Genomic DNA, 27,464 nt, shown 5'->3' on the forward strand with positions numbered 1-27,464 from the left:
CGTCATGAGCCTACCCCTCCTGGCCAAATAAACAAGCACCGCTTGTTTTCAGAAAAGCAGCTAGTAACTGAGAATCCCTGTCAAGTGCCATGGCCAGTGTGTCCTTGTGGTAAGATCACTAATGGTTTCATTTTCTTTGTGTCAGAAACAAGACCCCCAAAAGGAGTCCCTCTGCCCATACCCAAAAGTAAAAGGTATCTGGCCATATATAAGGAATCGAAACCCATTAAAACCCCAGCTGAACCATCTGTGTGTTCACAACGACACTGTCTGTGGCCCCCCAAGAAGATGTGCTCCAGGCACAAAGTTTAGACCAACATGTCCCTCCCTGCCTGTGGGGTTTCCAGCACAACACTTGCTGGCTGGGACTTTTCGGGAGGCTGTGGGACTTCTGGCACGAGAGTTAGCTTTCCTTCCAATTTGGTTTGTACGGGGGCATTGTTAGTGTGTGATTTACCACAGTGGTACGACCCTTCAATTGTAACCACGGCGGGTAAGGTGACAAGGGACGGAAGCAGTCTGCCCGCCATGCCACGCCCCCAGCACACACACAGGACGGGCTGCTGGAGAGGCAGCTGCTGGCAGGCAGGCAGCGCCCCAGCAAAGGTGCCACCCTGAGTTATGAGCGCCTCGCAGGCACGCACGCTGCCTCCAGGCAATGGAGCCTCTTCCGCTCACGTCTCTCGCGCGCCCACGGGCCTCAGCTATGATGACCGTGCTGAAGTGGCTCCAGAAGCCTTACCTGCCGTGCGGTGCAGGTGCGCAGTGTCTGCGCTGTCGGGCGCAGGGCAAGAACGGGCAGGCTGCCCCTGCTGCCCGACCGGTGGAGGAGCCATGGTAACGGGCGAGGCAGCAGGAGGTGCAATACGATTGGCTGAAATGGAGGGACGTGTGGGGCCACTACTGCTACCAAAGGGAGCACTGAAAGACACACACATGGCGTTCCTCAGGACCGCGGCCCGCCCCCCACTGCCCAGCACCTCCTTCCCCTCGCGGCCCTAGAAGGAGCACAGGACAGAGAGAGGGCACGGTGCTGAAGAGGAGTAACCGGCTAGAGCTGGCACGGGCAGCAAGCAGGTGTCTCCCCATCCCCCAAGGAGGGAGGAAGGAGGACAGGCCATATGCAGCCAGAGAGCATGTGGTGGGGTGGCCAAGAAGGGGAAAGAACCGGAAGGAGAATCACGTCTAGGAAAACCAGGTCCCAGCCCAGCCCGAGGCAAGGTCATGCACCCCACCCCCGAGTCCGCCTGTCACACAGCAGCTCTGAGAGGCTAGTCAGAAAGTCTGCAGCAGAGATTTGAAATGAAAGAGGATGAGAGTCAAGAAGCTCTACGGATCAAGGGCCTCTGGGTGGACTTCAGGTTTTGAATCTAGAAAGCCACACTGTGCGGATGACACAGGACAGCTTTTCTGTGTCAACTGAACATGGGCAAGAACTGTCTCAACTGCAGCAAACAATTATTTGGGATAAAATTACAAAAGAAATTCCTGACTATGTAGTAATGAGACATCTGAGGGGTGACCAACAAAAGCTATGAAACCTTCTTTGGAAAAGATGTATGTTTGGGGGCCATAAACCAGGACTTTCTGCCCGAAGACAAGAGCCGACCAGAAGCCGGAGAGCGTGCGGCGCCCGCACAGCTGACGGCCAGCGTCTGCTCACCCAGCGATGGCACGAGAGCCTGTGTCTGTGAAAAGGTCCTAGGATTCTGTAAAACCGTAAAAGGCTTCAGGGTCACAGGAGAAGAGCCACGGGGACCCCGAGGAGGAGGCGGGCTCTCGGTCTTTTCTCACAAAGCGCCTGCGCCAGGAAGGCGCTGCCCACCCCCGCGGCAGCCCTTCCTCCTCCGTTCCCGTCACGCGCACCGGCGCTGGTCAGGCCCCATGCCGCTCCCTCAGCGTGGGTCCAACGCCCCTACAGAAGGATGACCCGCCGCAGCGTCTAACGGCAGCCGGCTCTCTCCCTAGGCCTACAATGCTGTTCGCTGAGACGAGGCTGTGTCCAGCTAGACAGACACCTCAGCCTTGACAACGGGGTGCCGGTCTCAGGGCGCAGAGCCTGTGAGAGAGCTGAGATGAGACTTTGGCGGGGGGGCTTGTCTCTCCCCAGGCTCAGCCCCTCCTCACAGGGGTCTCCGCAGGACGGAGGACACTGTGAGGTGGCAGCAGCTGTCTGCCTTACGGCGCACGTGTCCCGACATTGACTACCAGACAAGACTCTGCCCATCAGGGAGAAGGAAGCTTTGATCCCAAGCAAGTCTCAGGTCAAAGCCCACTTCCAGAAGTGGCCATCTGCCCCCTGGAGCGCCTCCTGCTGAGGCACAGCATGAAGAGGCAGCTGGAGGGGGTGGAGAAGCAAGAACCCAGAGTGAGCAGCGGGACTAGGCCCTGCCACCCGCAGCAGAGGCCACAGTCGGTGCTAATCAAGGGCATCGAGGAGCCTGGCTGCCGCGCAGAGAGGAGACTGCAGGGGAGCAACACAGGAGAAGAGAAGAGGGCGCCCATGTACCTTCTCGGCGCCAGACTTGCGAGTTCCACATCCTGATGGATCTGAGGGCCATTAAAGTCACACAGAACAACACCTCACGTCCTACATGAACAGGCTTCCACATAAAACCTGTTCAGGGCAACACAAAACCGCCCGTTTCCCCCGCCTCACCCCCTACGGGCCCTTCCTCCCCCGAGCACACCCAGAGACGACTGCGGGCCAGCGCGGACGCGGGCAGCGAGCCGGGGCCCGCCCAGCAGCCTGGGGCACGTCCGGCGGGCGGTTTACTGGGGCTGAGGGCGGTGTGAGTTCAGGCCCGTCCGCAGCGGGAGTCTGGAACGGGCTTACTTTAGCTCAGTTAAGAGTTCATTACTGTAAATGTCAAATGAGGCAACTGTCACTCCCACGACAGAGTCAAGCACCACGCTTCCGGACTCATCTTTGTGGGCAAGCACTCAGGGCCCCGCGCCCGGGCCAGAAGGGCAATCGCTCCCGCCCGCTGGGCCGGCACCTTTTCAGGTAGGTGGACACGTAGGTGAGAGGGGCCGCGGTCTGCAGCGCCTCGTCCGCCTCGGCGGTGTCCCTCCGCAGCTGCCGGGTGTACGAGCCGCTCCTCACCAGGTTAGCAGCCGACGCTCTACGGCGGGAGAGAAAACCAAACCAGGCACTGGCTTCCGCCACCCGCTCGCGTCACGACACGGGCAGACTGCAAGGCGGGCCAGGGAGGCGGGCTGGTGAGCCTGGGGAGCAGGCAGGCTCCGAGCTTGGCCTGGCGCGCCCTTCGCTGTGCGGGCAGAGGGCGGGCGAAGGCTCAGGCCACTTCCCTTCGTCAGCCTCAAAGCCAGCTCACTGCCACCATGTCCCACGTGACTTCACATTGAGAAGTCCCTCCTGCTCCTCCTGTCAAAGCTCTGCAAGTCCGTCCCCAGCAGGAGGCGGGGATGGGGGCGGGGACGGTGGGGTGGCGCAAGAGGTCGCAGGGAAAGAGGAAAGGGTAGGGCCTCCTGAGGCTTCAACAGCATCCCAAACGGAAGGCACCCAGGAAGGGGCTGGGTGGCCTTTCTGAGGCCTCAGCGACACCATCGTGTCCCCAGAGTGGCCCTTCTTGGACTCACAAGGGCACCTGGTCGGTCACCCACGGACGGTGTCAGAACGATGACTCCCGTTCAGCAGGTCTGGGTGGGGCCCGAGAGCCTGCATCTCTGACAGGTACCCAGGGGGTGCCCATGGGGGCTGCACCTGAGAGACAGGTCCGAGGTCAGGTTCTGCCATGAGACTCAGGGATGCCTTCATGTTAACTGATGGGGACTGACTTGTTACGTACTGATAAATTAGAAGCTGGTCAATTCAATTAAAGAGCAATCTTGTTGGTGATTGATTACCCTGGGGCAGGCCTGTGCTGGGAAGCTAGAGCCCCCACCGTCCAGCAACTCCCCTGGATGAGCCCCCCAGGAGGGGCCCAGCCGAAGCAGCTGCGCCCGGCTCGCTCGGTTACCTGTTCTCCTTCTCCTCAGCGTCACGGGTGCTGCTGAGCCTTCTGGGTGCCAGTGAGCTCACAGAGCTTTTGACTTCTCTCTCCTGTAAAACCAGGGCAAGGGAAGCTCAGGCCGCAATCGCACATTCAGGGTGAAAAAGCAGAACTCAGCATGCCCGTATCATCTCTTCCTCTGGCTTCAACCCCAACTGCAGCAGCAGTGGAGTGGCGAGGGGCTGGTTCTCAAGGCTCACTCCTAGCTTCCTCCACGAAAAACTAACACGCAGGGAAGTGACTTCCCTGGGAGCCAGGACGACCCACAGACACAGCCACTGAGACGCAAGGGCCGCCTGCCACTTCCCAGCCCAGCCAGGCCAGGGCAGGGCCCCGCAGGAGACCACCGTGGGTGCCTGGCAGCCCTAGACCGACAGCACGGAGAGGGAGGTCGCTCCTCTCAGCGAATGGAAGGGCCAGAGGGCTCGTGTGGAGGCGGCCTACCCCTGTCCCCCAATGGGAAGATGAGCCCTGACCCTCCTCCTCAGTGTGGCTCTGTGTGAGTCTCAGCCACGTGGAAAGCCCAGCTGAGGGACGCAGCTTCCAAGCATCTAAAGAATAAATTACTGGTGTTGTTGGTTCAGGAGCCTTTCAGGCCACATCCAAGTTTTCATGCCAAGTTTTCTGACTCATTTTTTGCCCTCGGTAAGGAGAATGAGGAGGAATGAACCGATGCTATCCCAAAAGGAAAAGGGCTTTTTCCTTTTGCCAAGCGAAGAATAACACCTCCTTGACTGAACTATCCAGGTGCCCGTCTCCTTGAGTCCAATTAGGTCCAGTAAATACTTCCACTGCCCCCACACTGAACTTCTCGGAAGGAAACTGCCCCAGAGCCCCCGCTGCACCTTGTCGCGGCTGTCCAGGAGGGCAGAGACGCGAGGGCTGGACGCCGAGCGGGAGAGGGCTGAGCTCCGGTCCCTCACAGCTTCCTGGGCGTCAGCTGCCGTGCTCAGCGTACTGTGGCTGCCAGTCTTTCTGAGTCCCAGGCGCCATGAAGCAGGGGACTCACCTCTCGGCTCCTCCAGCTTGTTGAGAAGGCTGGAGAGCTATGGGGAGGAAGTGAACGGAAGGGAAGAGAAAGGGCTAGACGCCGCCTTTGGGCCTGCTGGCCTCTGCACACTAGAGCGCAGAGAGGTCACACGGCTCTCAGCCAGCGCTCCCGTCCACGCTTGCCGGCACCACACACCCCGGGGTGGCCTGTGTCCATGGGCCTCAGACTCTTCGCGGTATGAGCCCTGCTGGCTTCAGAGGCTGGATGGAGGGGTAAATGCCTTTTGCAGCGTTATTTCAGCAAAGTAAGTGTAGGTGTGTTTGAGATTTTTAATTTAGTTTGGTCTGGCTGCAGCCTGAGCAGGGGGAGGCCAAGACGCACTCGCACAGGGTGCCAGCGCTCACCTCTGCAGTCCACCAGGCACTGAGCAGACCACCGGATACGTGAGTATCCACAAAAGCCCAGGGATTCCGGCAGCTTCACCCAGAGAACTCGGGGCCATCCTCCAACCCAAAACCAGGCGCGCGGTCGGGCAGGGTCACTGTCAACTGTCCCCAGCCAGGCAGTGCTCCTGCCACCTCAACAGGCCCTTTCTACCTGTGATCTCCACTCACCATAAGCTACAGACTTTACTCAAGAAAGTAAAATCTACGCGAGAAGTGAAAAAGGGCGAGGAGCCATCGAAGCAGTCAAGGCTGGATGCTGCAGAGCCTCCTGGCCCTGTCTGAGCTTTGCATCTACTTAACTTCAGATACGGAGAAAGTAGCACTGACATTTTTTTTGGTGGTTGTTTTTTGTTTTTGTTTTTGGTCCCCGGGTACTAAATATAGCCTGTTAGATAAACACTTTGTAGCAAAGTTGTTTGGTAGCAGTTTTACGGGTTTTGTGGGCATTGTTACTGACACAAAATTTGTGTCCCTCCCACCCCCGAATTTGTATGTCGAAGCCCTAAGCCCTGATGTGACTACACGTAGTGATAAGGTGGCGTCTCTGAGCCAAAAGGGGAGGCCTCACCAGGGACGGAATCTGCTGGCACTTCGAACCTGGACTTCCTGCCTCCAGAATTGAGAAATAAATCTCCATGGTTTAAAGGCACCTGTCTGTGGTATTTTGATAGTGCAGCCTGAGCGGACTAAAATAGGCAAGAATGTATCTTCATTGATTTGTGAGAACCTTATGCCTTTCTAATTGTACGTTAGTGCAGTCGGGGAAACATAATATCCAACTTAATGCTGAAACACTCACCCTCCGGGCTGAGGAGGCAGAGGTGTTCTGAGCTGGTGCGGGTGTGGGCTCCATGGTGCGGCCCTTGCCTTCCGAGCTGGAGTGGTTGGCAACAGCCTCGGGCCTTCGATCTGTTATTTGAGACAGGGAAGCACAGGTGCACATGTGAGACTCCTGTCTCTGTGCACACACCTTCCTGCTAACATGCCCCAAGCAGACTGGGGCCGCGAGTGCTTGACCTGAAACTGATGAAACCTCTAGCAACTGCTGCCAGGAGGAAGGAAACTCAGCCTGTTCCTGTCCTGGTAGAGGCTTCAGCTCCAATTCCCACATGGTGCAAAAGTAATGTCCGGCTTCTCTAAAAGAAAGCTTTAGACAGTATTTATTAACTTTGTGCCTCTTCTTATAATCTTTTGATGTCACAGTGACTGAGTTATACCTTATTTTTTCAGATTATTGAGGTATTGTTCATAACCGTCCGCAATATTTGCACCCATGTTCGTCCCATCTAAAGACCACATAGAAATGTTTTACTCTGTGAGTTTCATAAAGGTGCCAATGCAAGGACAGCAGCAAAGTCTACTCAGAGCGCTTGTGGGGACGATGCAGTGACTGAAAGAATCTGCAGGAGGTGGTTTTCCCGTTTCCGAAGTGGGGATTTCAGTTAGAAAAACGAGCCAAAAGACGGTCGTCCAGAAACACTTGATTCCGAAGTGTTGGAAGCCGCTGTCACAGAAAACCCCACCGTTACCTCCAGGCAACGTGCAGAACAACGTAACGGAGCCCATACGGCCATGCTGCGCCAACTGAAAAGGATCGGGAAGGTGTCAGTGGTTGGAAGATGGGTCCCACATGAACTGTCTCCAGAGAATCTGCAGCAGCGGTTGCTTGTTGTGAATCATTGCTTTCATGACACCTTCAGGCACCATTCTTAGGTCGGCCTCTTACAGGTGCTGAGAAGCGGGTCCTTTACCACAATGTTAGACACTGCCAATCGTGGGTCAGTCAAGGACGAGGAAGAGTTCAGCAACCAGGAGGAGGCCTTCATCCAAAGACGATCATGTTGAGTGTGTGGTGGGACACGGAAGGAATTGCCCATGGTGAACTGTCAGACAACAATCCAACCATTACTGCCGATCTTTACTGTGAACAACTTCGACGTCTGAAAGCAGCTTTGAACCAAAGGCGACCCTCCTTAGTCAGCAGAAAGGGTGTCGTCTTCCGTCACAATAAGCTCGTCCTCACACAGCTCCACTCACTAAACATTCCTTGGAAGAGCTTGGCTGGGAAATATTGCTTCATCCTCCATGTTCTCCTGACCTTGCTCCTTCTGAATGTCACTTGTTCCAGGGACTACAGAACCGTTCTGATGGTCTCAGGTTGACATCAAGAGAAGAGGTTGAAAATGAGTTGGATTCATATTTTGCTTCAAAAGCTAAAGAATTTTACAAGTGTGACATTTATAAGCCAGTTGGCAGATGAAATGAAGTTCTAGAAAGCAAAGGAGGTTATGTTAACGAATAAATATTTTCATAACCATGGGCCTTTTCATTTTTAAAATAGACCTCGAAATCGGACATTATTTTTGCACCAACCTTATATAACTGAACATGTTCTCCACGTTCTATATCAAATAAAAGCTCTTCAGTGGATATGCAGTAACAGTCCCCTGCGGCCACAGCCAGGCCTCACGATGGACAGAGCTAGGAAGGCCTGCTGCAGGCAGGCTGAGGGGAGGTGCTCACAGCGTTCGGAACGGGCGGTGGTGTAACCAAGGGGGGGCGGGGGGCAGGGAACAAGAGACGCCTGTCAGGAGCACACATCACGGGAATCACAGCAGGTCAGGCAGCCCCTCCCCCAACAACTCTACGGCTGTGGCAGCTACAAAGTGGCCCAGATCCTCGTTCCAGACCATCCCTGAGCCCGAGACACGTACACACTCAGCACACACAGAATAAATACAGAACAAGGTGGACGTCTGTAAGTGTCGAGAGGGGCTGCACTGGCATTTACAGAGCAAGCTGTGCCCACTCAAGAGAAATTCAAGTCTCAGTGGATAAAAGGCTACCTAACACTGCAGCTCAGGGGGTGCTGTATTCTCCAGAGCTGTTGGCCTCTCGCTTCCTTGGGTGACATTTTTGAGCTCTCAGGTGGAGACGTGAGGAGAGGCAGCGTTCTCCCATAGTTGTGAGAAACCTGTCAGCAAAGCCAGACCTAGAGGAGCTGGGCCCGAACCACAGAAGGAGCTAATGCCTTCACCGTGGGCTCTGCATGGCCAAGTCCAGGGAGCAGAGACTCCACCATGAACTTGGGCCCAGCCCCCTCTACCCAGTGTCCCAGCTGGTGGCCACTAGAAGCACTGATCAGGCATGCCTCAGCGAGACCCACGGACCCAAGGTCGCCATGGTGCCCCTCACACAGGATGTCATTGTGCACCTTGTCCTGTAGCCACAGGGTGACTGCTCTGACTCAGCTCAGAGCTTTCACCACCGCGTTCTCACAAGCCATGTGATGACTCCTCTCTGAAAACGGGACCCAGCACTCTCACATTACCCTCTGCGGCCTCTGGCTCCCCAACGGGAAGGGCATGCCCTGCACTGGCAGCCAGGCCCTGTGCAGGAGCGCCCACATTACCTGCCTCCTTCTCAGCTTCAGACTCGGATGCTTCGTCTTCACTCTCGTCCTCGGAGCTGGAGCTACTGGATTCCTTGTTTTCTTCCTCCGTTTCATGGGCCTTGGGCATCTCCTCCTCATAGAGCATCTTCTCTTTGCTGAATTAGAGACGACAGTGTGAGTGTCACTGAGAAGTGACAAACATTCCGTTGGCTCACTGACAGGTACCAGGAGAGCGCGTCTATAACCCTGGGCCACAGCAGCAACAGAAGCGTATCCCAAGCCTTCTGTGCACCTGCACTCCCAAGTCTTCGCCTTTCACAGACGAGGCCGACAGCTGGGCTGTGGAGTGGGAATTAAGTGGCTCTAGCCTGTTCCATTCAGAACAAACAGGACCGTGAATCCTGGTGCTGGCGGCGCAGGTAGATACAGTCACTAGCAACACTGACTCAGTGCTCTGAGTGCCAGCGTCCTGCTGGCTCGGGGGCGGCTGTCCCTGAGCTCATGGAACGTCCCACTGGGGAGGCAGCTGCGACCCGGGACCCCTAAAGCCAGGGAACAAGATTGCTAGACCATGTTAATTCCTTCCTAACCCTCCAACACATCCATCTCCTGGTCTCCCCCACATATCAACGCCCCCCACCCCCAAATGTTCTCACATGTTTAAAGACCATCTGGCTAAAACAGACCAGTGTTTATCGCATAAACCCTCATGCTACATGGGTCGTGCGCATGCACCCCTAATGTCTTACTTCTTAAGGAGTCCACTCTGTAACTTGCTGCTCAGGTCAGACTCAATGAGCTTATTCCGCATCTCTTTTTCACTCCGAAGCTGGAAAATGAGACCATTGGTAAGAATCAGGAGATGCGAGAACTTGACATGGTCCTGTCCTGCTGAAGAACACACGGCTGATGGCAAAAGGGGAGGAAAGAACTCTGGTTTGAACAAACCACGTTAATTCTCTAGGACCCAAGGGTAACTAACTGTTCCTTTGTTATTTTTAACTTCAGCTGCCTGAAGGCCTGCTTACAATGAGTGAACTTGAACAACCATGGTTCCTGGGATGTTTCCTTCCCACAGACAGCTGACAGTCCCCAAGGGGAGGGCAGACAGAGCTGGAGCCTGTAGCTGAGCTGTGTGGGGGACTGAGACGCGGGACAGCTTCACAGCCCCACGGACTCACCAGACTCTGCTTCTTCTGCAGCGTCTCCAGGTGCTCCACGAGGCCCTCGTCAGCCACGTCAAATGGCGTCTGGCCCTGGCAGAGAGAGGGGCACCGTGGCCGCGTGGCTCCATCAGAGCACTCGCCAGCACTTGCTCTGCGCCTGACTCCGGCCACAGCGGCCTCCCTGGCACATTGGTTCTACACTATGACGAGACGTCCTTCTGTCCCCGAGAAACAGCAAAGCCTCATGGAGAGCTGTATGGTTTGTAAACCAGTACTGAGGAAATGACCACATCATTCGAATGCTTATTTGCCTCGCAGCTAAACACCATGTGCGGCCTCCCTGGACCTGTCCCTAAATGGCCTTCTTCCCTATGATAAACCAACAGAGGCCTCGGAAGCCTCAGGAGACCAGGGCTGCGAGTGGTGACACCAGCGCCTGGGAGGGGCGGGAAGGGCTGTCCCCGCTAGGAAGCCAGGGAGCACCAGCACAGACAAGCGCCCAGGTTGGGCGAGGGGCGGACAGGACGGCACTAATCACAGGGCTGTGTCTGGTCACCTAGGAGAGGCCTAGAGATTCTGTAGACTCAGGGAAGTGAGTAGCATGACTGCAAATAAGCTCAAGGATTCTTTTTTTTTTTATTGCTGTCTTTTTAATGTTTTTAAATGATTGAATATGAAATGAGCTCAGTTATTAAAAGTCTTTGAATTAAAAATAAGGTAAAGCCCTGGCCGGTGTGGCTCAGCTGGTTGGAACGTCGTCCCATAAACTGAAAGGCCGTGGGTTTATTTCCTGGTCGGGGCACAGGCCTGGGTTGCAGGTCCCGTCCCGGTCAGGGTGCCTTCAGGAGGCAGCTGATGGGTGTTTCTCTCCCTCCTCCCCCTTCTAAAGTCAATAAGCAGCCCCCAGGCGAGGGTTAAAAACATGGAACAGAAGGAAAGTAAAACAAAGCCTCTCAGGGGCCGTACAGATGGCAGCTCAGGCCTCCTGGCGCGCACCGGGCCAAGGGCAGGTTCCGCGCTTCCCTGCCTGTCCATTTGTTTAGGGGCTTCAGCACCAGTGGGATCAGAAGCTAAGTTGGTGGCGCTTCCTTTCCACAGCAAGCCCCCCGTGTTGACTCCAGGGCTCGGGGAGCAGACCCGCAGCGGCAGGGGCCTGAACAGGGGGCTCTGCGGCAGACCCCCCACACAGGTGCGCAGCCCTCGCGGGCCTGGCTCGCTCACCAGCTTGTTCCTGGCGTCCATGTTGCAGAGGGCCTCCGCCAGGATGGAGCAGGCCTCCGTCACGCCCCAGTGCGCAGCTGCGTGGAGGGCTGTCCAGCCGTCGTGGTCCTGCGCGTCCAGGTCACAGCCAGCCTGAATCAACAGCCTGAGAGAGAGCCCCCGACGGGACGGTTATATGCGCTGCTTCAGGTTCCTGCCAAAGCCACAGGGCGCGAGGCCACCCTGCCCCTAAGGCCCAGCTCAAGGTCCCCTTACCACACGGAGGACCAGTCACAGGTGACAGGCCCTGCCCCCTTAGGCAGCGAGGGTGGGCTCCCAGGCACAGCCTAGGGCCTGCAGGAGAGGAGTGCACCTGAGCAGGAGCCACGGGCCCCAGCCCTGCCTCCAGCACAGCTGTGTCCTGCTCCCAGGGCAGGTGGGCCGTGACGCCTCAGGTGAGACCTCCGCTGACAGGCACCTGGGTGGGGACACCCATGCTACTGAAGACACTCCTTCCTCCAACTCTGCCTAAGTGTGTGCAGGCTTCTTGCGAACGGCCGGGGAACGGCTGCTCCGAGCAGACTGCCTGGAGTAAGGGCCTGACTCCTGGGGGCCTGCACGGGATACCAGTCACTGCCTGCGGGCCTCCAGATGCACCCAGGAGTGAATGAGCGTGTCTGCCAGGCAGCCAGGAACCCTGCTCAGTGGAGCCCGACAGCCAGAGGCTGCAGAGTCGAGAGCTGCGTGCAGCCGTGCGGCTTGAGGAAGCAAAAGGGGGGGACAGCAGAACCCAAGCCCACCTGTCCACGTGGCTGTCGGACTCTAGCCAGACACGCCCACTCCAGGTCCAAATCCCTGACCGAGGAGCAAGCAACCACAAAGCCATCCTGCAGGGCCTGTCACGGAGGAGGAGGCTACGGGGACACTAACACTAGATCCCGGAGCTGTGAGAGGTCCCGCCAAGGTCACCTTCTCAGCCAGTCTCCTGTTGCACTTGCCAGTGAGGAGCTGGAGGGACGGCGGGGGCTGCGAGGCACAAACGCGTGGTCTGAGGGGAAAACCGCACAAAGAAGTGCCACGGCAGGAAACCTTGTCCACCCACTGCTGCCGCAGGCTGTCTCATCCCGGCCCCCTCTCCTGACCACGGTCCATGTGGCTGACACACCTGAGGACCTCGGAGTAGCCCTTGGCAGCAGCCACATGCAGGGCAGTGGCCCCCGAGCGGGCCTGCCTGGCGTCCTCTGCCTTCCCGCGGTTGAGCCACTGCCGCGCGTCCTGAAGCAGCCGCTGCTCCTCCTCCTTCCGCGCCTGCTCCAGGTCGATCCCTGCGGGGCCACACATGGACACCAGCGTTACCACGGCCCATTCAACCTCAGACTCGAAACACGTGTAGTTACCAGGCTGGGCACCCATCAAGGTCACCTTCGTTTACAGATGAACGGCATTTATAGACATTAGTGTCTTTACCGATGCCAGCGCATCAGGAATGCTGTGTGATGGCAGGTCCATCAGGTCACACCCAAAGCAGTTTTCAATTCTAAGTCTCAGAGACCGAAGGGGCTGTTATTTTTATATTATGATCCTTCTCACAGCCATCCACGTCAAAGTCCTCTTCCACGTCATGCATTTCAGCCCTTGACCCCCACGTAACAGCCGAGGAAATAAACACAGAAAGGCCACAGAGCACATTCTGCTGATGCCGGAACTCTGAGAGCCCCGGCCCACGTGGGAAGGTCGGAACCAGCTCTTCAGTCCACTGGGCACAAAACCACACGTGGGCAGGCAGGCAGGAAGACCTAGGGCTTGCTGCCCTGGAACAGAGGTCAGCGTAGTTTCTATAGGGCCAGGGGCGGGACACTTTCAGCCTCAGGTGACTTGCGAATATGCGGGCTTGGCCAGAGCCAGCCTCTCCTCCGAGTGACACCGGGAGAGGCTGCCCCACCCCGCCCTGGATGAGCGAGGACTGTGGGTGAGGCGGGCGGACAGAGGTCACACCCACCGCCTCGTGCCCACCCCGGCAAGCTTTCTGCCGCCGCGCACGCCCCCCGACCCCCTGTCCTGTCCTGGGGCAGTGGCGGCCCCTGAGCACTGAGGGTCACCTTGCTTCTTCACTTGCTCCAGAAGAAGGTCCTTCACGGCGGGCTCTTCCGCGAGGTCGGAGGGCACCTCCCCTTCGCTGTTGACCACACCCACGCTGGCTCCCTGGCTGAGGAAGTACCTGTGCAGACGAGCAGGACCCCCGCGGCCTGTCACTCCAAGGCACTGGCGCTACGCCCGAGCCCCGGTGCAGAGCCAGGCCAGGCTAAGCCCTGAGGCTCGCCGGGACTCGGAACTGCCTTCCTGTCACAGAGGCAGCGAGTGGCAGAGGCTATGGCCTGGCCTTCTGACATCATGCCCAGCTCATCTCTTCATGAGGTCAAGTTACTTTGGGGCCACTGAGAACCCCAATAATGCTGGGAGCTCTATCAGATGCTCAGAGTGTTTAAAGTAGAAAAGACTGCTTAAGATTTCAACCCTTCTACAGTGCAGGAAACACTGACGGGTCTCCTACAGGTTTGAGGCACCACGTTTTAGACACCGTAGGAAATCTGTAAAACCAACACCCAGCCACCGCACGCCAGGAGCTGGCGGAGGAGGGAGAGCCAGCCACGATGAGCAGGAGACCGCGTCCGGCTCCCTCGGGGCCTGCTCCCCGTGCCGCGGAGCCCCTGCGAAGGCTCCTCTGCAGACCGACGGCACCGTGGGCCTCAGTCCTCGCTCCCAGGCCGTCTGGGTCCCGCCCGCCCGCCGTCTGCGGCACTGTCCCCTCAGCACTGACCCCGCGTTCCCCTGGAGCGCAGCTCCTGCCCTCCAGGCCCCGCGGAGATCCCGGACCGGAGGCGTCCACACCGCGCAGCAGGCAGGACAGCCTCTCATGGCTCCGCGGCGTCCCCTTCACCTCAGCCACCGCTGGGGAGCCCGACACCCCCTCCTTCCTCTCGGCACCCAGAGCGTGACCCGAACGATGCACCCTGGCCTCTACCCCAACGGGGGTGGGGGGCGGTCAGGCTCATGTCACCGGGGCCCCCAGCCCCACTTTGGTCTTTTCGGACCTGTTCTGAGGCCCAGGACCCAGAAGACTCATTTCTAGAAAGGACTCGAGATTACCATGGACCAGAAGAGACGACTGTTAAGTGTGGCTACCTTCCTAAACCATTTCTATCCTTGAACGAGGATAAAAGTCAATCTACGAAACAATATTTACTTCACCCCCGAGAATCCTCCGTTTCCCAGAGGCTCAGAAATACCCATCGCTTAACAGCTGCTGCCCTCAGAAATCAGCCTCCCGCAGGCTGACCGGTCCCGCTCCTCCTCCCGAGGGAGGAAGCCAATGAAACGTGTTAAAAATGCAGAATAAATTAGCACCCCAACAACAAAAGGCCTGGGGGTTTAGCAGCGATGCGGAAGAGCATTCCCTTTTCTTTAACAACCCCCCCTCCGGTGCTCTCACTGTACCGCGGGAGCCGGCACCATGCAGGCAGGCGGCGCGGCGCGCAGACTCACTCGGCGATGTTCAGGTAGCCGCAGGAGGCCGCCGCGTGCAGGGGCGTCCAGCCCTCGTTGTCCTGCTGGTTCACGCTGGCACCGCTCTCCACCAGGAACTTTACCATGTCCAAGTTCTCGTCAATACAGGCCTGCAAAGAGTCCATCCATCCCTCAGCGAGCCCTCCAAGCCTCGCCGGGGCCCCCATGCCCTGGGCGGCGGCAGGGCGGCGGGCCTAACGCCGCTGACGCCCGGGTCTCGGAGAGACCATCCAGAGCACGGGCTCTCGGCTCAGTGCCCCGGGGTGACCCCCTGCCTCACAGCCTCGGCTGTGGGTCAGGTACAGGGACACTTAACTGTGCCTATACAACGGGCAGGACCCACCGGGAAAGGGGTTTCTAACGTGCTGCAGATGGTGGGCGGCCGCATCATCGTGTCATAAAACGGGGGCGTGTGAGAACCCCGAGTCTGCGTGCGGACCGCGGGCTGCCCGGAGAGCCCTGCCGCGCAAGCAGGGACAAGGGCAGCCCCTCTCAGCACAAGAAACGGGCTTTTCCCGTGGATTTTCTGAGTGGCTTCACACGACATGGCGGAGTTTGTTTGTAGTTATGGACGCTTAGGGACCCTTCGCCGACCACCGCACGGCAACGCAGAAGGAACGCGGAGGAGCTTTCTGGACAGAGGCCTCGGAGGCCAGGAGGTTGCCACCCATCTATAGACAGAAGAGGAGGGAGAAACCGACTGATCAAGGCCACTGTTGTTACCTCAGGTGGGTCACTCAGACCCAGAAACAGAACAGACCCCTTTCTTTTCCAACTTGTCATTTAATGCCCCTAAAAAAAAGAGGAAGCTTTAGCTGAGAAGCAAGTCCCCAGAGGAACTGATTTCTGCAGCAGTAGCAAGGCCACCGGCCTTTTCCGCTAACTGCTGCTGCCTGGGCGCAGACCACAGCGGCACGCCAGCTCAGAAAGCCAGCGGCGCCTGCATGACAGAGTAAGCGTCACCGATTCTGTTAGATCGCAGCCCTGGCCGGTGACCAGGGTGGGCGGGGCCCACAGCACCTGGCCGCACACTGAAGCGTGAAGCTGTCACCGAGAAAGAGCGTGTGGCCTCCGCCTCTCGAGACCAGCTTGCCGCTCTCTTCGTGGAATGTTCTTTTTGCTCAAACGACTGACACATTGTGACGAAGACCTGAAAGCGAACGAACTGAGCCCGTCCACAGATAACCGGTGTCTCTGCCATGTGAATCCGGGACACGCACCCACCGCTGCGACCCTGGCAAGGAGCTGGGGTCTTGTGAACAGGCACACCTGCAGGCTGGCACAGCTCAGGGAGCCCAGTCTTCCCAACACCCAGGTGCGCAGTGGGAGGGCAGAGGGTGCGACAAGTTGGAGCTCTGGGCCTTCAACGTCACAAAGCAAGAAAAGCCCACTGAGGCAGCGCCGGCTCCCCCAGGGCCGCTGGTAGCTAGGCAGCGACTCCTGTAGGCTTTTCAGTCTAGTCCAGCACCCAGCACAAGCGTCCAGCCTCACCTGAGCCGGCTGTTTAATGCGCCTCCTTTCCAAACATGTAGCTATGTGAGCCCAGATCTTCTCTACATATTAAGAGACAGCTGACATAATCAAAGTATCCAAATCAATCACGTTACTGGTGAAAATGAAAAATGTGTCTTCTATTTTACGGAAAAAACTAAATGGACTTTTTGGCCAAATCAATACATAGTTATTCCAATTAAAGCAGGTGATTTAAAGTTAACGTGTAATAAATTACTGTCATTTTAAATGAATTAATAAGTACACATTTTTTAAATGTCTCAGTCACATAGCATAACCCATATGAACAAAAACTCTGAGGTCCTGAATAAATTTCAGAGTGGAAAGCCATCCTGAAGGCACCGTCTGATGACCGCTGTCCTCCATCAGAACGACCACGGCGCACGTCACGGCGACACCGAGCAACTGCTGAGCAGCCGCGGTGGCTGTGGAAGATGGGTCAGAGCACCAGCAGGCTCTGCAGCTGGGGTTCCGCCAGGAGAGCCTACGGGCATCCCCGCCCCAGAGGTGAACCTCATGTCCATCTACCTGCCTGGCAGCAGGGACGAATGAAAACAGGCTGGCCCGGTCCAGGTGAATATTTAATCAGGCCAGCCTGGTTACAAACAGCACCTTTGCTAACATTTCCCAAACCCTCTGATAACTTTGTTGATGGTTGGTGCGACTGCCGAGCACATCAGCCCCGATGGGGCTTCATGGTAACACGTGCCCCCGCCCGACCTCCTGAGGCCAGTCAGTACTCGTCACGGTCCTTTTCCATGAAGTGGCTCCCAAATCTGTAGTGTTTTCTTAGGCTCATCAACTGTGACAAGCATCCCGGTTTACACCTCACCCCTTACCGTGTCAACCATTTCGTAACTATGTTTATCACTAACTTCCTCGTAAACTGCACGTGTGCTGCGGGGGAGATTTACAGAGGTCGCTGCCGGGGGCCCTGGTGAGGTGTCCAGAAAGACTCCCAAGCGAAGGGATGATGGGAAAGGTGCTGAAGTTCAAGGAGAAGAGAGAGTTCCAGAGGTTAAGCACACTATCTGCCTGGGCAATAATACTCCCGCGTCAAGACGGTCCCCTGCACCGCCTGAGCCTGTGGGAGCAGCTTCCTGCCTGGCTGCAGTTTCTTTGGCTCTGAGAACAGGCTCAAGACTCGGCTGCAATGGCCGTGCCACCACCAGGCGGACTTTTGGAAGCTACTGTTTCCAAGATCATTCTCTGCCCTTTGAAGATCACGGCAGCCAAGTGCCAAGGGCCTAAAATAAGCCCGGCTGGCGCAGTATCGAACGGGAGACAGCGTCTTTCTCCTGCCCTCCCCCGCACTTCTCCCCCTTCCTTTGCTCAGACTCCTGCCGCGGCGCGACTGGAGCGCTTCTCCTTCTCAGCTTCATGGCCTTGGGCCCGTGAACATCAAATCCCTGACACAGTATTTTTACAGGAGTTTCAGAGAACAAGCAGGAGCTGGCCCGATGTGCGAGGTAACCTGGCAGGCGTCCGCCTCCACGGCCACCTCAGGGACAGCAGGGCAGGCCAACTGCTGAGCGCGTCCCAGTGCTCCCGCGTGCAGGGCCGCGCGCCCAGCAGCGCCGGCTCGGGGGCAGAGGCTGGTCTGCACCCGGCTCGGCCATGAGAGTGACTCGGGTGGGGGGGGCACGAGGGCCGTGCCTGCGTCTACGGGACGGTGTGGGACAGAAGCAGGCGAGCAGGGTGCAGGGCTGGCATGGCCACTGCTGTTAAGCAAACCGCCCGAGGACCAGCAATTCCCCAGGAAAACGCACACGCGGTACCTATCCTCACCCGCCACTGCCTCAGGCCCTGACGGCAGCGAGGCAGCTGGCTAAAAATGCCTCTGAGCTGGCAAGACGGTGGGGTGAGTGTGTGAAGCTGACTCAGGAGCCCCCATCTGGCGGCCGGCGCCCTGCAGTGCCCCACGTCCAGGGGCTCGAGGAGCTGAAGAGCCGTCCCTGTAGAGACCCGTCCACAGAAACGTCTGCTCTTCTTTCCTCTTTTCCTGTTGCCTCCTGAAGCCGCAGAAGAGAGAGGGACACCTCTGCACACCCCCTCAGCGAACGAGGACGGCATGCAGGCACTTTCCGCTCGCGCCACCTGCAGCTGCGCTACTCACCCCCACGCCAGCGTGGCAGGTGCACAGACCTGTCTAGACCAGAGTGTCCAGGCTGTGGACCCCAGCGCCCTGCCTCCACGAGACCCACACTGCACCCCCCCACCCCCCCCCACCCCCGCTGGAGGGCCCTTCCTGTCCCTGCACAGGCCGAGGAAGCCACACCGGGTCCTGACCCTGCTCAGGACATCCGGGGGAAAATTATGCTTGACATTGACCCGTTCCTCTGCTGTGGCTCACGTCCACTTCCTGAAGACACACGGACGACTAAAGTAACAATGTGTTCTAAGCTCCTTAAGAAAAGATTAATGAGTTACTAGTCCAGAGAGCTATCAAAAATGGCCTCCTAAAGCGAGCAGGCCACGTTTCCCTGGCAACAAAAAGCTGTCTCCAAGGCAAACACCTGGCCTTCCCAGCCCCGTGGGGGCAGCGCATGGAGCTGCCTACTGTCTGACACAGCTCTCTCCGTCGTCACGGCAAAGGTGGCTGATGGCTGACAGGTGCCCGAGTTCACGCTGGGACCGCAGAGGGTCCTTACAGCACAAAGCCTTTTCTCCACTCCCAAAATAGCCTGCAACTGTCACCGCCTCTGAGCGCCACTGGCTCCAGGAGCTGACCTTGCTGTGTCTCCGAACCCTGCTGCGACTCCCTTCCGGACAAAGCCCTGCTCCAGGGGCCAGGGCAAGTGACACGCCCACCTGCCTGGGTGTCAGTGAATCACACAGACACAGACGCGGGGCAGTGAGGGCACTTGTAACAAATCCCCACTCCAGACCTTCCACTATTTGGTCCTGTATCCTCCCCAAATTTATATAACTCAATAACAACTTATGAAGAACTTCTACAACTTAAAATCTGTATAGTCCCCCAAATTATATAACTTCATCTTTATGTTGAACACCCTAAAGGCTTGGAGATAACAGAAGATTCATAACTTCTTTCATGTATCAGCCCCACAGCCAGTCCCTGCCGCACCTATGAGTTTCCCGAGTCTCTGCTGCGGTGCGATCTCTGGTGCAGCCCAAGCACCTAGAACAGCACCCGTGACACACACCTGCTGAAGGACAGAGCGGTGCTCAGATGCACAGGAAGTCACATGTTCTGTCCACTAAGCTGATTCTGTCATCCAGAATCATCCAGAACCCACCAAGCCCATGTGGCACGTTGCATGTGGGCACGTGGCCCCGGCCAGGTCGGGGCTGCCCCTGGCTGCCTCCCTGCCGTGTGCACTATCTGTGCGCCCCTCCCACTCTGGCAGGGGGCGGAACGGTGCCCCAATAATCCCCGAAGCCTGTGCAGGGCACTGCGCTCGGAAAGGGGCCTTTGCAGGTGTAATTAGGGACCTTGAGTGGATGATCTAAGTGAGTCCTAAACCCAATGACAAGTGTCCTTATAAGAGACAGGAGAGATATGAAATAAAAAGAGGAAGAAGGGAAGGTGACTAGAGACCGCAGTGATGTGGCCACACCCAGCAGCTGGAAGAGGCAAAGGAGGAAAGTGCCTGTCTCTCCACTCCCGTCACGACACAGTGTAACTACTCCCTGAGTGAGCATCATAGTAGCGTCCACTCCAACATGACAGGTGATACCAGCAGTCAGCCTGTGTGAAATTACAACTCCCTGGCACAGACAGTTTGGCTCCCAGAGGGTGAGAACTATATATCTGATTATGTACTCAGCAGTAAGGCAGGCTCTGGACCCAGATCTGTAGCCTGTAAGGAAAGAGAGTCAAGAGAGCAGAAGTAAAGAATTTTCCATGGAGTGTCACACTGAGATTTTTGTTCTCAGTAAACTGGCATATTGCCCCCAGACTGTAGACGTTTATGATGTGGGACCAGAGAACACCTCCCTGCAGTTAACAGCAGTTGACAATATTTAGATTCCAGAAATAAGTTCATCTTGGATTCTACCAGAACCTCCTTTAAGTGGTCCAAGCCCTACCCTTCAAGTGCCCCCCAACAACTCCCCATGTACTTCTCCCCAGAAGCGAAGGCCAGCCCCTTAGGCTGTCCTCCAGGACTACACCAGGCTCAGGACCCATCAGGTCCAACTCCTGTCATCAAGGCAGGTTTAAAAAGTCAAGAAGAGGAAGGTAGGTGGAGAAAGGGCCCATAAAACGAGAGCTGTATCTCCTCAAAGCCCACAGTTCTTCACACAGAAGCTTCATAGTCCCAACCTCCAAACCTCTACTTTGCTTCTCATGGATGACCCTGATTTTGAGGAATAACGCATGTGGCCTAGTAACGGCGGTAAAAACCCCCAGTGGGAGTTTCTCCTGGGTCAGAGAGCACGTGGCTGAATCCCCGACACCGGCTCAGAAAGAAGAACGCTCCTGCCGAAGTCACCTTCTTACCGATCTCACACCAATGAGCTGAGGCACGTCAAGTGACAATGACTCATCCCAACTGACTCAATCAAAAGCAATTCCTTGCAAAAAAGTACATTATAACAAAGCTGTGAGGAGAAGGAAAAATGTGGCAGCTGCAGCGATAAGCATTAGAACTTCCATTTTACCGATGGAGAAACTAGGCGCAGAAGGTTAACTGACTTATTTAAGGTCAGCCATTCAGCTGCTAAACCACCTGCGTATTTTCTATCCCCTCCCCCAATATAGAGGCATCCAAAACTGAGTTCAGGCCCGGCTCATGGAACATTTCTAATACCTGATACTACCTTCCTAAAAATAGTTCTGCTTTGGCATCCACAGGGTGCGGTGATCTCAGGCCCGCATGCCAGTCATTTCACATGAGGAACGTCCCCACTGGTTGACTTGAGTTGGTCATGGCTGACGAGACTCAGTTCTGAGCACAAAGACCCCATCAACACACTTTGGTTGCCACTGTTTACCAGCGTGAGACTGAGCTGGAAACCTCTCACACAGCTCGGCTACCTGTCCAAACCACAGACCCCAAGGTCCACTCTGCTGCTGGCCTGGCACGTAGGGTGAACCACTGCTGTTCCATGGAGAGAGGACTGTCCCACTGAGCTCCAGCCTGGGCAGTGTCAGTGGGCCCACGGGCCCTGGGGAAGGACAGTGGGTAATTCTGGGACCCGAGCTGGGTGAGGAGAAAAAGCCACAAAGAAGTTACAAGAAGAACAAATCCTCAGAAAGTACAGTGAAAGCCAAATACCGTATGATCTCACTTATTAGCGGAATCTAATGAACAAACTAAACTAAAGAGTGAAATGGAACCAGAGACACAGAAACAGGGAACAGACTGACAGATGCCAAGGTAAAGGGGGAAAGCAGGAGGGAACGGTGAAAGAAGGGGAAGGGACCAGTCAAAGGACGTGTATGAATGACCCTCGGACACGGACGATGGGGCAGGGATGGACTGTGGAACGGGGGTGGGAGGAGGGCAAAGGGGGAAAACTGGGACAACTGTAATAGAATAAACAGAAATTTAAAAAAATTAAATCTCGGAAAAGTATAAACCAGTCTTGTAAATTCTGTCCCTGAAAGGGGAGCGTCAACAAGAGGCTCCCGCGTCCCCAACGCGCCTCCGTCGAGGGCTCCGCAGGGCAAGGCTGGGGGTGCGGTGTGAGTCTCTCCTGCATGCGCAGGGTCCCAGGCCGAAGAACCCACCCCCACACAGTGTGCTGGCTGCCAGTGACTGCAGAACATGCTTCCTGGTTCAAAGCCCAGGCCTACTCATTAGGGGTTTTGTGTTTTTGAGACAAGTTATGTCTGCATTTCCTCATCTGCAGAGTTATCCCACCCATCACAGTACCGACTCCTGGCGTCACAAATGAGCCAACGGGCATAAAAACAGTGCCTGGCTTGCGGTTCAGTGCTACGGAACGGTCAGCTGCTGCCATTATCACTAACCCCCCCAACCCTTGTTTAGTCCCTAAGAGCAGCAGGAACACTCCTTCCCACACAAGAAAGGGCAAACTTCGATCCTTCAAGTAGCTGCGCAGATCTCAGCAGATGCGAACAGACCCCGGCCAGGCTCCGGGAGGTCCATGAGGACAGGACGAGTCAGGTGGGAGAAGGGAAGGCTGAGCCCACAGAGGGAAAGCGGTCCCATCACGGCACAGGGAGTGCAGGCCGCGTGTTACCAGCCCATCAAGTCTATTGTTAGCACGGGCAGAGAATCTGAGAGACTTCAGTTCCGGATCTGACACCGGCTCACGTTACCAAAAAACAGGTTAAGAATTCGTGAGTAATGTGTTCCTTGACTGTAAAGCGCTTTTCCATTTACTCATGTAACACACACTCACTGAGGCCCAACACAGACCTTCCCATCGTGGTGGAAAGGGACATGGAACCGGCACACGCGACAGGTACCCCACTGCCGTATAAGTGAGAAGCACGAAGTGCTATCATCCGAGTAAGGAGTCACTGCCTCTGTCTGGGGGTGACAGGGGACACTCCCCAGAAAGGACTATCCTCCTGCGTATGGAGGAGGAGGAATCGGCCAGCTGAGAACGCAGGGCTGAGGAGGACCAGCAGCACAGCGACAGTGCGGGCAAGGCCTAGACCGGAAGGAGCCTGTCTCTGTGCTGGCGGGGGCAAGGCGCACGTGGCGGCCTGACGAGGGCTTCCTTGGGCGTCCTGTTGGATTTGAAACAGGAGGATGCGAGGCTGGTATGGTGGCAGCAATGAAGGTCCTTGTGTCCCCTGATAAAGAGCTCAACCTGATCTGGAGGTTTCAAACTCGGAATGACAGTACCAGAATGACAGCTGCAGTGGGAACATGAGCCTGGACTCCTGGCAGAGGTCGTGACAGGGACATCTCTCAGCAAGCGGCCATTGCAGCTAGAGGGCCAGGCGCTGGGCGTGGAGGCAGCCTGGGCAGAGGGGACGGAGGCTCCTTCGAGTGTCAGTGGCGGGAAGGGCCGTGCTGAGGTGTCTGAGAGCTTCGGACCCTCGAGAAAGGGACACCAAAAGGACGGCACGGAAGCCTCAGCAGTCCTGGGTCTGATCCCTGCCTGGTGCTAATGTCTCCTCAAGCCTAAATGACTCACATCCAAGAATCACATCTGAGCGGCAGCTAACTGTACGGCCTGATGCCCTTTCCGTATTCAATAACCCTAAAGTGAGCCCCAGGGATCAATGCCAGCCAGCCTGGCCTCGCAGCTGTCCCTGCCCCCAGCAACGCCTTGGCCAGGCCAGCGTCACAGACGCGGCGGCGTGGCCCTAGCCTAGCACCACGCACAGCAGCCGGCAGGACGGGAATCGAGGCTGCAGCACCAGGTCTCCGTGCAGCTGTGGACTCTGCAGTCACAGGCCAGGGACCCCAGGGGTGTCTTGGGGACTCCAGTGCACACCTCCCATTTCTTCTCTCAAACTGACATCTTTGGGATGGGAAAACAGCTGGTAAATTAAAAGCATTTTGTTTGGCCTTGGTGGCATTTTAAAGACGATTTTTCGCATAAAAATTTCACATTTGAGACTTAAAATTTTTTTTTTCTTTTATTGATTCTAGGGAGAGGGTAAGGGAGAGAGAAAAAGAGACGGAAACATCAACGTGAGAATCATCGACCGGCTACCTCTCGTACACGCCCCAACTGGGGACTGAACCTGCAACCAAAACGTGATTTGTGCGGCATATGAAGAAGGTGATGGGACTGACCCAACGTGTTAAAAGTGGTTTGCGAAATTTCTTGTACTGTTGACATTCTGGCCAAATAATTGTCTGCTGTGGGGCTGCCTTATGCTTTGGAGGATGTTTAGTAGCCCCCCTGGCCTCTCCCCACTAGAAGCCAATAGCGGGAGACAGCCGACATACTCAAAATACCCAAATCAATCAAGTTATTGGTGAAAAAACCATACAGGCGTTTTGGACAACCCAACAGCGTCAAGTACCACCACCTGAGGTGCAGACCACCCACTGACACCTGGGGGCAAAGGAGAAAAGCCTTCCCCAATGTCACCTGGCAGTTTCTCCCAACGTGCCAAGATGATAATCCACAGCTGAGCAAGAGGCTGCACCGAAGAAAAAGAGAGAAGGGAAGCAACTCTCCTGATAAGTCTGTCCTGCTTGTACGACAGATGGACACTTTAACTAAATAACTCACACAACTGTACCACTGACCATCTCCCTGAAGGGCGATCAGTGACGAGGTCGGCTGTCCAGCTGGCAGCAGCTCCAGCCTCACACTCTGAGAATAACCTTTACGCTCTAGGCTCTTCGGGCCTGGGGCCATGCGCTAGAGCCCTGTAGGACCCGACTTGTCAGGGTTCCTCAGCTAACAAAGGCCCGTCGCTTGATTCAAACAAGGAGATGGCTTCTCAGCAGAGGCTGGCTTGGGCCACAATCCTCCAGCAGCTTCGTCCTCAGCAGCATCTGTCCCGTGTGGACGGTGCCTGTTCAATCCAACTGCCAGCCCCACGCAGACGGAAGGATGCCCACGCAGGTGGGCCTCAGCGCCCCTGCGGATTGGTCCAGGCCCCCTTGGACACCAAAGTCCGAGGATGCTCAAGTCCCTCTGGACCCCTAGATAAGGACGGCCGACGACGCTGCACTTGCAGGGTTCTGTTTTTTTTAAATCCATAGCTGCCACGTCCTCCCTCTCCTACGTGAGATGACTGACGGTGCAGAGCGTGTTCACCCGGCGAAGCTGCACCTCCCGGCCTGGGGTAGGGGCCGGGAAGGGGAGGTGCCAAGGAGAGAAAATGGGGTCCAGTAAGGGAGGGAGGGACCCCAGCGGGACCTCAGACGGAGCAGGTGCTCCTCTCAGGGCGTCAGGAGGACGTGTGTGGCGAGGACGGGACTCTGCTGGCAGCTTCGCCGCATGCTGAACAGGGCCCCTGAGCTGCGCTGGGGACATGTGCCCCCAGTGACAGCGACTGGATCGGGGGCCGCACGGACCACAGTGCCGATGCTTCCTCTCTGTCCTCTGTGAGCCCACAGAACAGCTTCTTCCAGAATCCAGGTCTCGCTATCCTGACATCCTGAGGCACTGGAAAAATATTCACCTTCTCAAAGAGTCCGGATATTTCAAACAATGAGCGTAGGCCTATCCGCGTCTATCTTACAATATTTATAGTCAGCTTCTGATTAGGTGAGATAGAAAGCTCTGGATTTTAATCTGAAAAGTTCATACCGAATCTTTGGCTTTCTAATCTTGCCCAGGTAACAGCTCTCCGAGTTTCAGGTTCCTCGTCTGTAAAGCGGGAAGAAGACCGCTGGCCACACCTACGTCCAGGGATCACTGCTGAGATTCACCGGAGGCGACACGGAAGTAATTCCAACGGCCAAGGCCCAGACAAGTGTCGGTTGCTACCTTGGGGCACTGTCATGAGCAGGACAGGGAAGGCTACAAACTGGAAGAAAAGAAGAGAAGGTTCCTCCACCTGAGAGAGAGGCCGCGAGCGTGGTGAGGAGTAATTTTAAGCTGCTGGCTGCACATCGCGGGAGCGGGAGACACAGACTGAATGATTGCTTAGAAGTCCGTTCTCATGCCGACGCGCTCACTCTGCACTGACCGCAGAAGGAGAGAAATAAGGAGGATGAAGAGTGGGTGTCCAGCGCTTAGCTCACCAAAGTAACTACGAAGTCCCACCTGGGGTGGGGGAGGGTGGACTTGGGTATGGCGACCGCGTCTGCGGAACGTCCTCGCCTGAGACGACAGCGGCAAAGGTGCTGTCCCCACACAGAAGCGTCGCATTTTCCGGCCCCAGCCCCTGCACTGCACCTGCGTAAGGGCCCGTGACGTCTACAGAGCGCTTTATAAAAAAGGAAGAAAGGCCGTTCCATAGCACCAGCACACCCGAGTGGTTCGGTAGGCCGGCTCCCACGGGGGCCCCAGGGAGGCGAGGCTCAAGGGAAAGGCACCCAGAGCCACGAGGTCCGGGCGCCCCGCGGGAGCCGCAGCCAGCAGGACACGGACCGCGCGTCACGCTTCACACAGCCGCCCGGCAGGAGCTGCGGCCCGCGAAGACCGGCCTCCTTCACCCGGTGCGGGGGTCTCCGAGGCCGCACAGCGCCGAGACTGAGTTCTCTGAACGGGACCGGCGGGCGACACTGCCTGCCCAGCGGGTCTCGCTGCGCGGCGCTCCGACAGACCCACCGGACCCGACGGCGGCCGCCCGCGCCCCAGCCCCCAGGGACCATGGCAACCCGCGGAAGGGAAGGAAACCCAAACCCCGGCCCGGGCGCGGACCCTTCCCCTGCGGGGGAGGCCGGGCCGGCTGCGCGCAGGGGACGCCGCCGGGTACCTGGTGCAGGGCGGTCAGGCCGTCCACGTTGGCCGTGTTGATGTCCGCCCCTCTGGCTAGAAGCCTCTTCACCTCGTCGGTGTCCCCGCTCGAGCAGGCGGCCAGGAAGACCGCGCCGTCCTCGAAGCGGACCCGGGGGGCCCCGCGGCGGGTGCGCGGCTGCCGCTCGGCGGACTCCTGCTCGGTCTGCGAGCCCCGCCAGCGCCGCAGCTGCTCCGCCCGCCGCGCGCGCGCCGACTCGGCCCGCTTCCCGCCCAGGTGCTCCAGCTCGGCCATCGCACGGGCCGGCGGCCGCGGCCGCGCTGCCGCCGCTAGGTCACTGCTGCCCTAGGGGCCGCCGCCGCCTCCTCCAGAGCGCGTCAGCCGGGCGCAGAAGGCGGAGACCCGCGCGCCACCATCTTTACTGCTCCCCCGCCCGCGCCACCCGTGCGCCCCCTCGGCTTCAGCGCGCAGGCGCGCTGCGCCCCGGGGCATCACGGGACTGGTAGTCGGAGGCCGGCCCCGGGGGGGACCCTTGGCCTTCAGGGAACTACAATCCCTGGATGCACCAGGACAGGGGCGAGAGCCCGCCGCTCCCCACCTCGCCGGGGACCCAGCGGGGTCACCTTTGCCCCAAAGCTGGCACCGACTCCCGCACCGGGGCAGCCTCTTGGGGCATTTTGGGAGTCGTAGTTTATTCTTGTTAGGACGACCAACTAATCTTGGCTTTCAAACGATCGTGTCAGCCTTTTGAAGTGGAAAGGGCAGGAATGACCCCTATTTTCTATGGGGGAAAATTTGACATCAAGTACCTGGCTCTAAAGCTAGACCTTTATTAACAGTACCACTTGTATTAATCACAGTAAGTGCCAATGGGCGTGAGGAGAGGCCCGTGCACACACCTACAGTATCACATG

The 27,464-nt window shown here is 57.2% G+C and overlaps 1 protein-coding gene across 2 annotated transcripts in view; it reads right to left on the reverse strand.

Annotated features, from left to right (window-relative positions):
• PPP1R12B (protein phosphatase 1 regulatory subunit 12B) overlaps window positions 1–26,999 on the reverse strand; it is a 75,824-nt gene extending 48,825 nt beyond the window's left edge. The window contains exons 1-13 of one of the 2 annotated variants that reach the window (XM_090263203.1): window positions 26,569–26,999; window positions 14,757–14,887; window positions 13,313–13,431; window positions 12,379–12,538; window positions 11,235–11,379; window positions 10,029–10,103; window positions 9,597–9,676; window positions 8,866–9,002; window positions 6,253–6,362; window positions 4,862–5,062; window positions 3,984–4,066; window positions 3,000–3,125; window positions 752–921 (exon numbers count right to left, since the gene is read on the reverse strand). In XM_090263203.1, coding sequence (XP_090119329.1) covers window positions 752–921; window positions 3,000–3,125; window positions 3,984–4,066; window positions 4,862–5,062; window positions 6,253–6,362; window positions 8,866–9,002; window positions 9,597–9,676; window positions 10,029–10,103; window positions 11,235–11,379; window positions 12,379–12,538; window positions 13,313–13,431; window positions 14,757–14,887; window positions 26,569–26,844 — 1,813 coding nt within the window. In that variant the 5' untranslated portion in view covers window positions 26,845–26,999. The remainder of the gene's footprint in view (window positions 1–751; window positions 922–2,999; window positions 3,126–3,983; window positions 4,067–4,861; window positions 5,063–6,252; window positions 6,363–8,865; window positions 9,003–9,596; window positions 9,677–10,028; window positions 10,104–11,234; window positions 11,380–12,378; window positions 12,539–13,312; window positions 13,432–14,756; window positions 14,888–26,568) is intronic. The other variant, XM_090263204.1, reaches the window with a different exon arrangement.
• Between the last annotated feature and the right edge of the window lie 465 nt (window positions 27,000–27,464).

This window comes from Furipterus horrens, unplaced genomic scaffold, assembly GCF_987537825.1.
Source record: "Furipterus horrens unplaced genomic scaffold, mFurHor1.1.pri manual_scaffold_15, whole genome shotgun sequence".
In the NCBI taxonomy this organism is placed as follows: Eukaryota; Metazoa; Chordata; class Mammalia; order Chiroptera; family Furipteridae; genus Furipterus; species Furipterus horrens.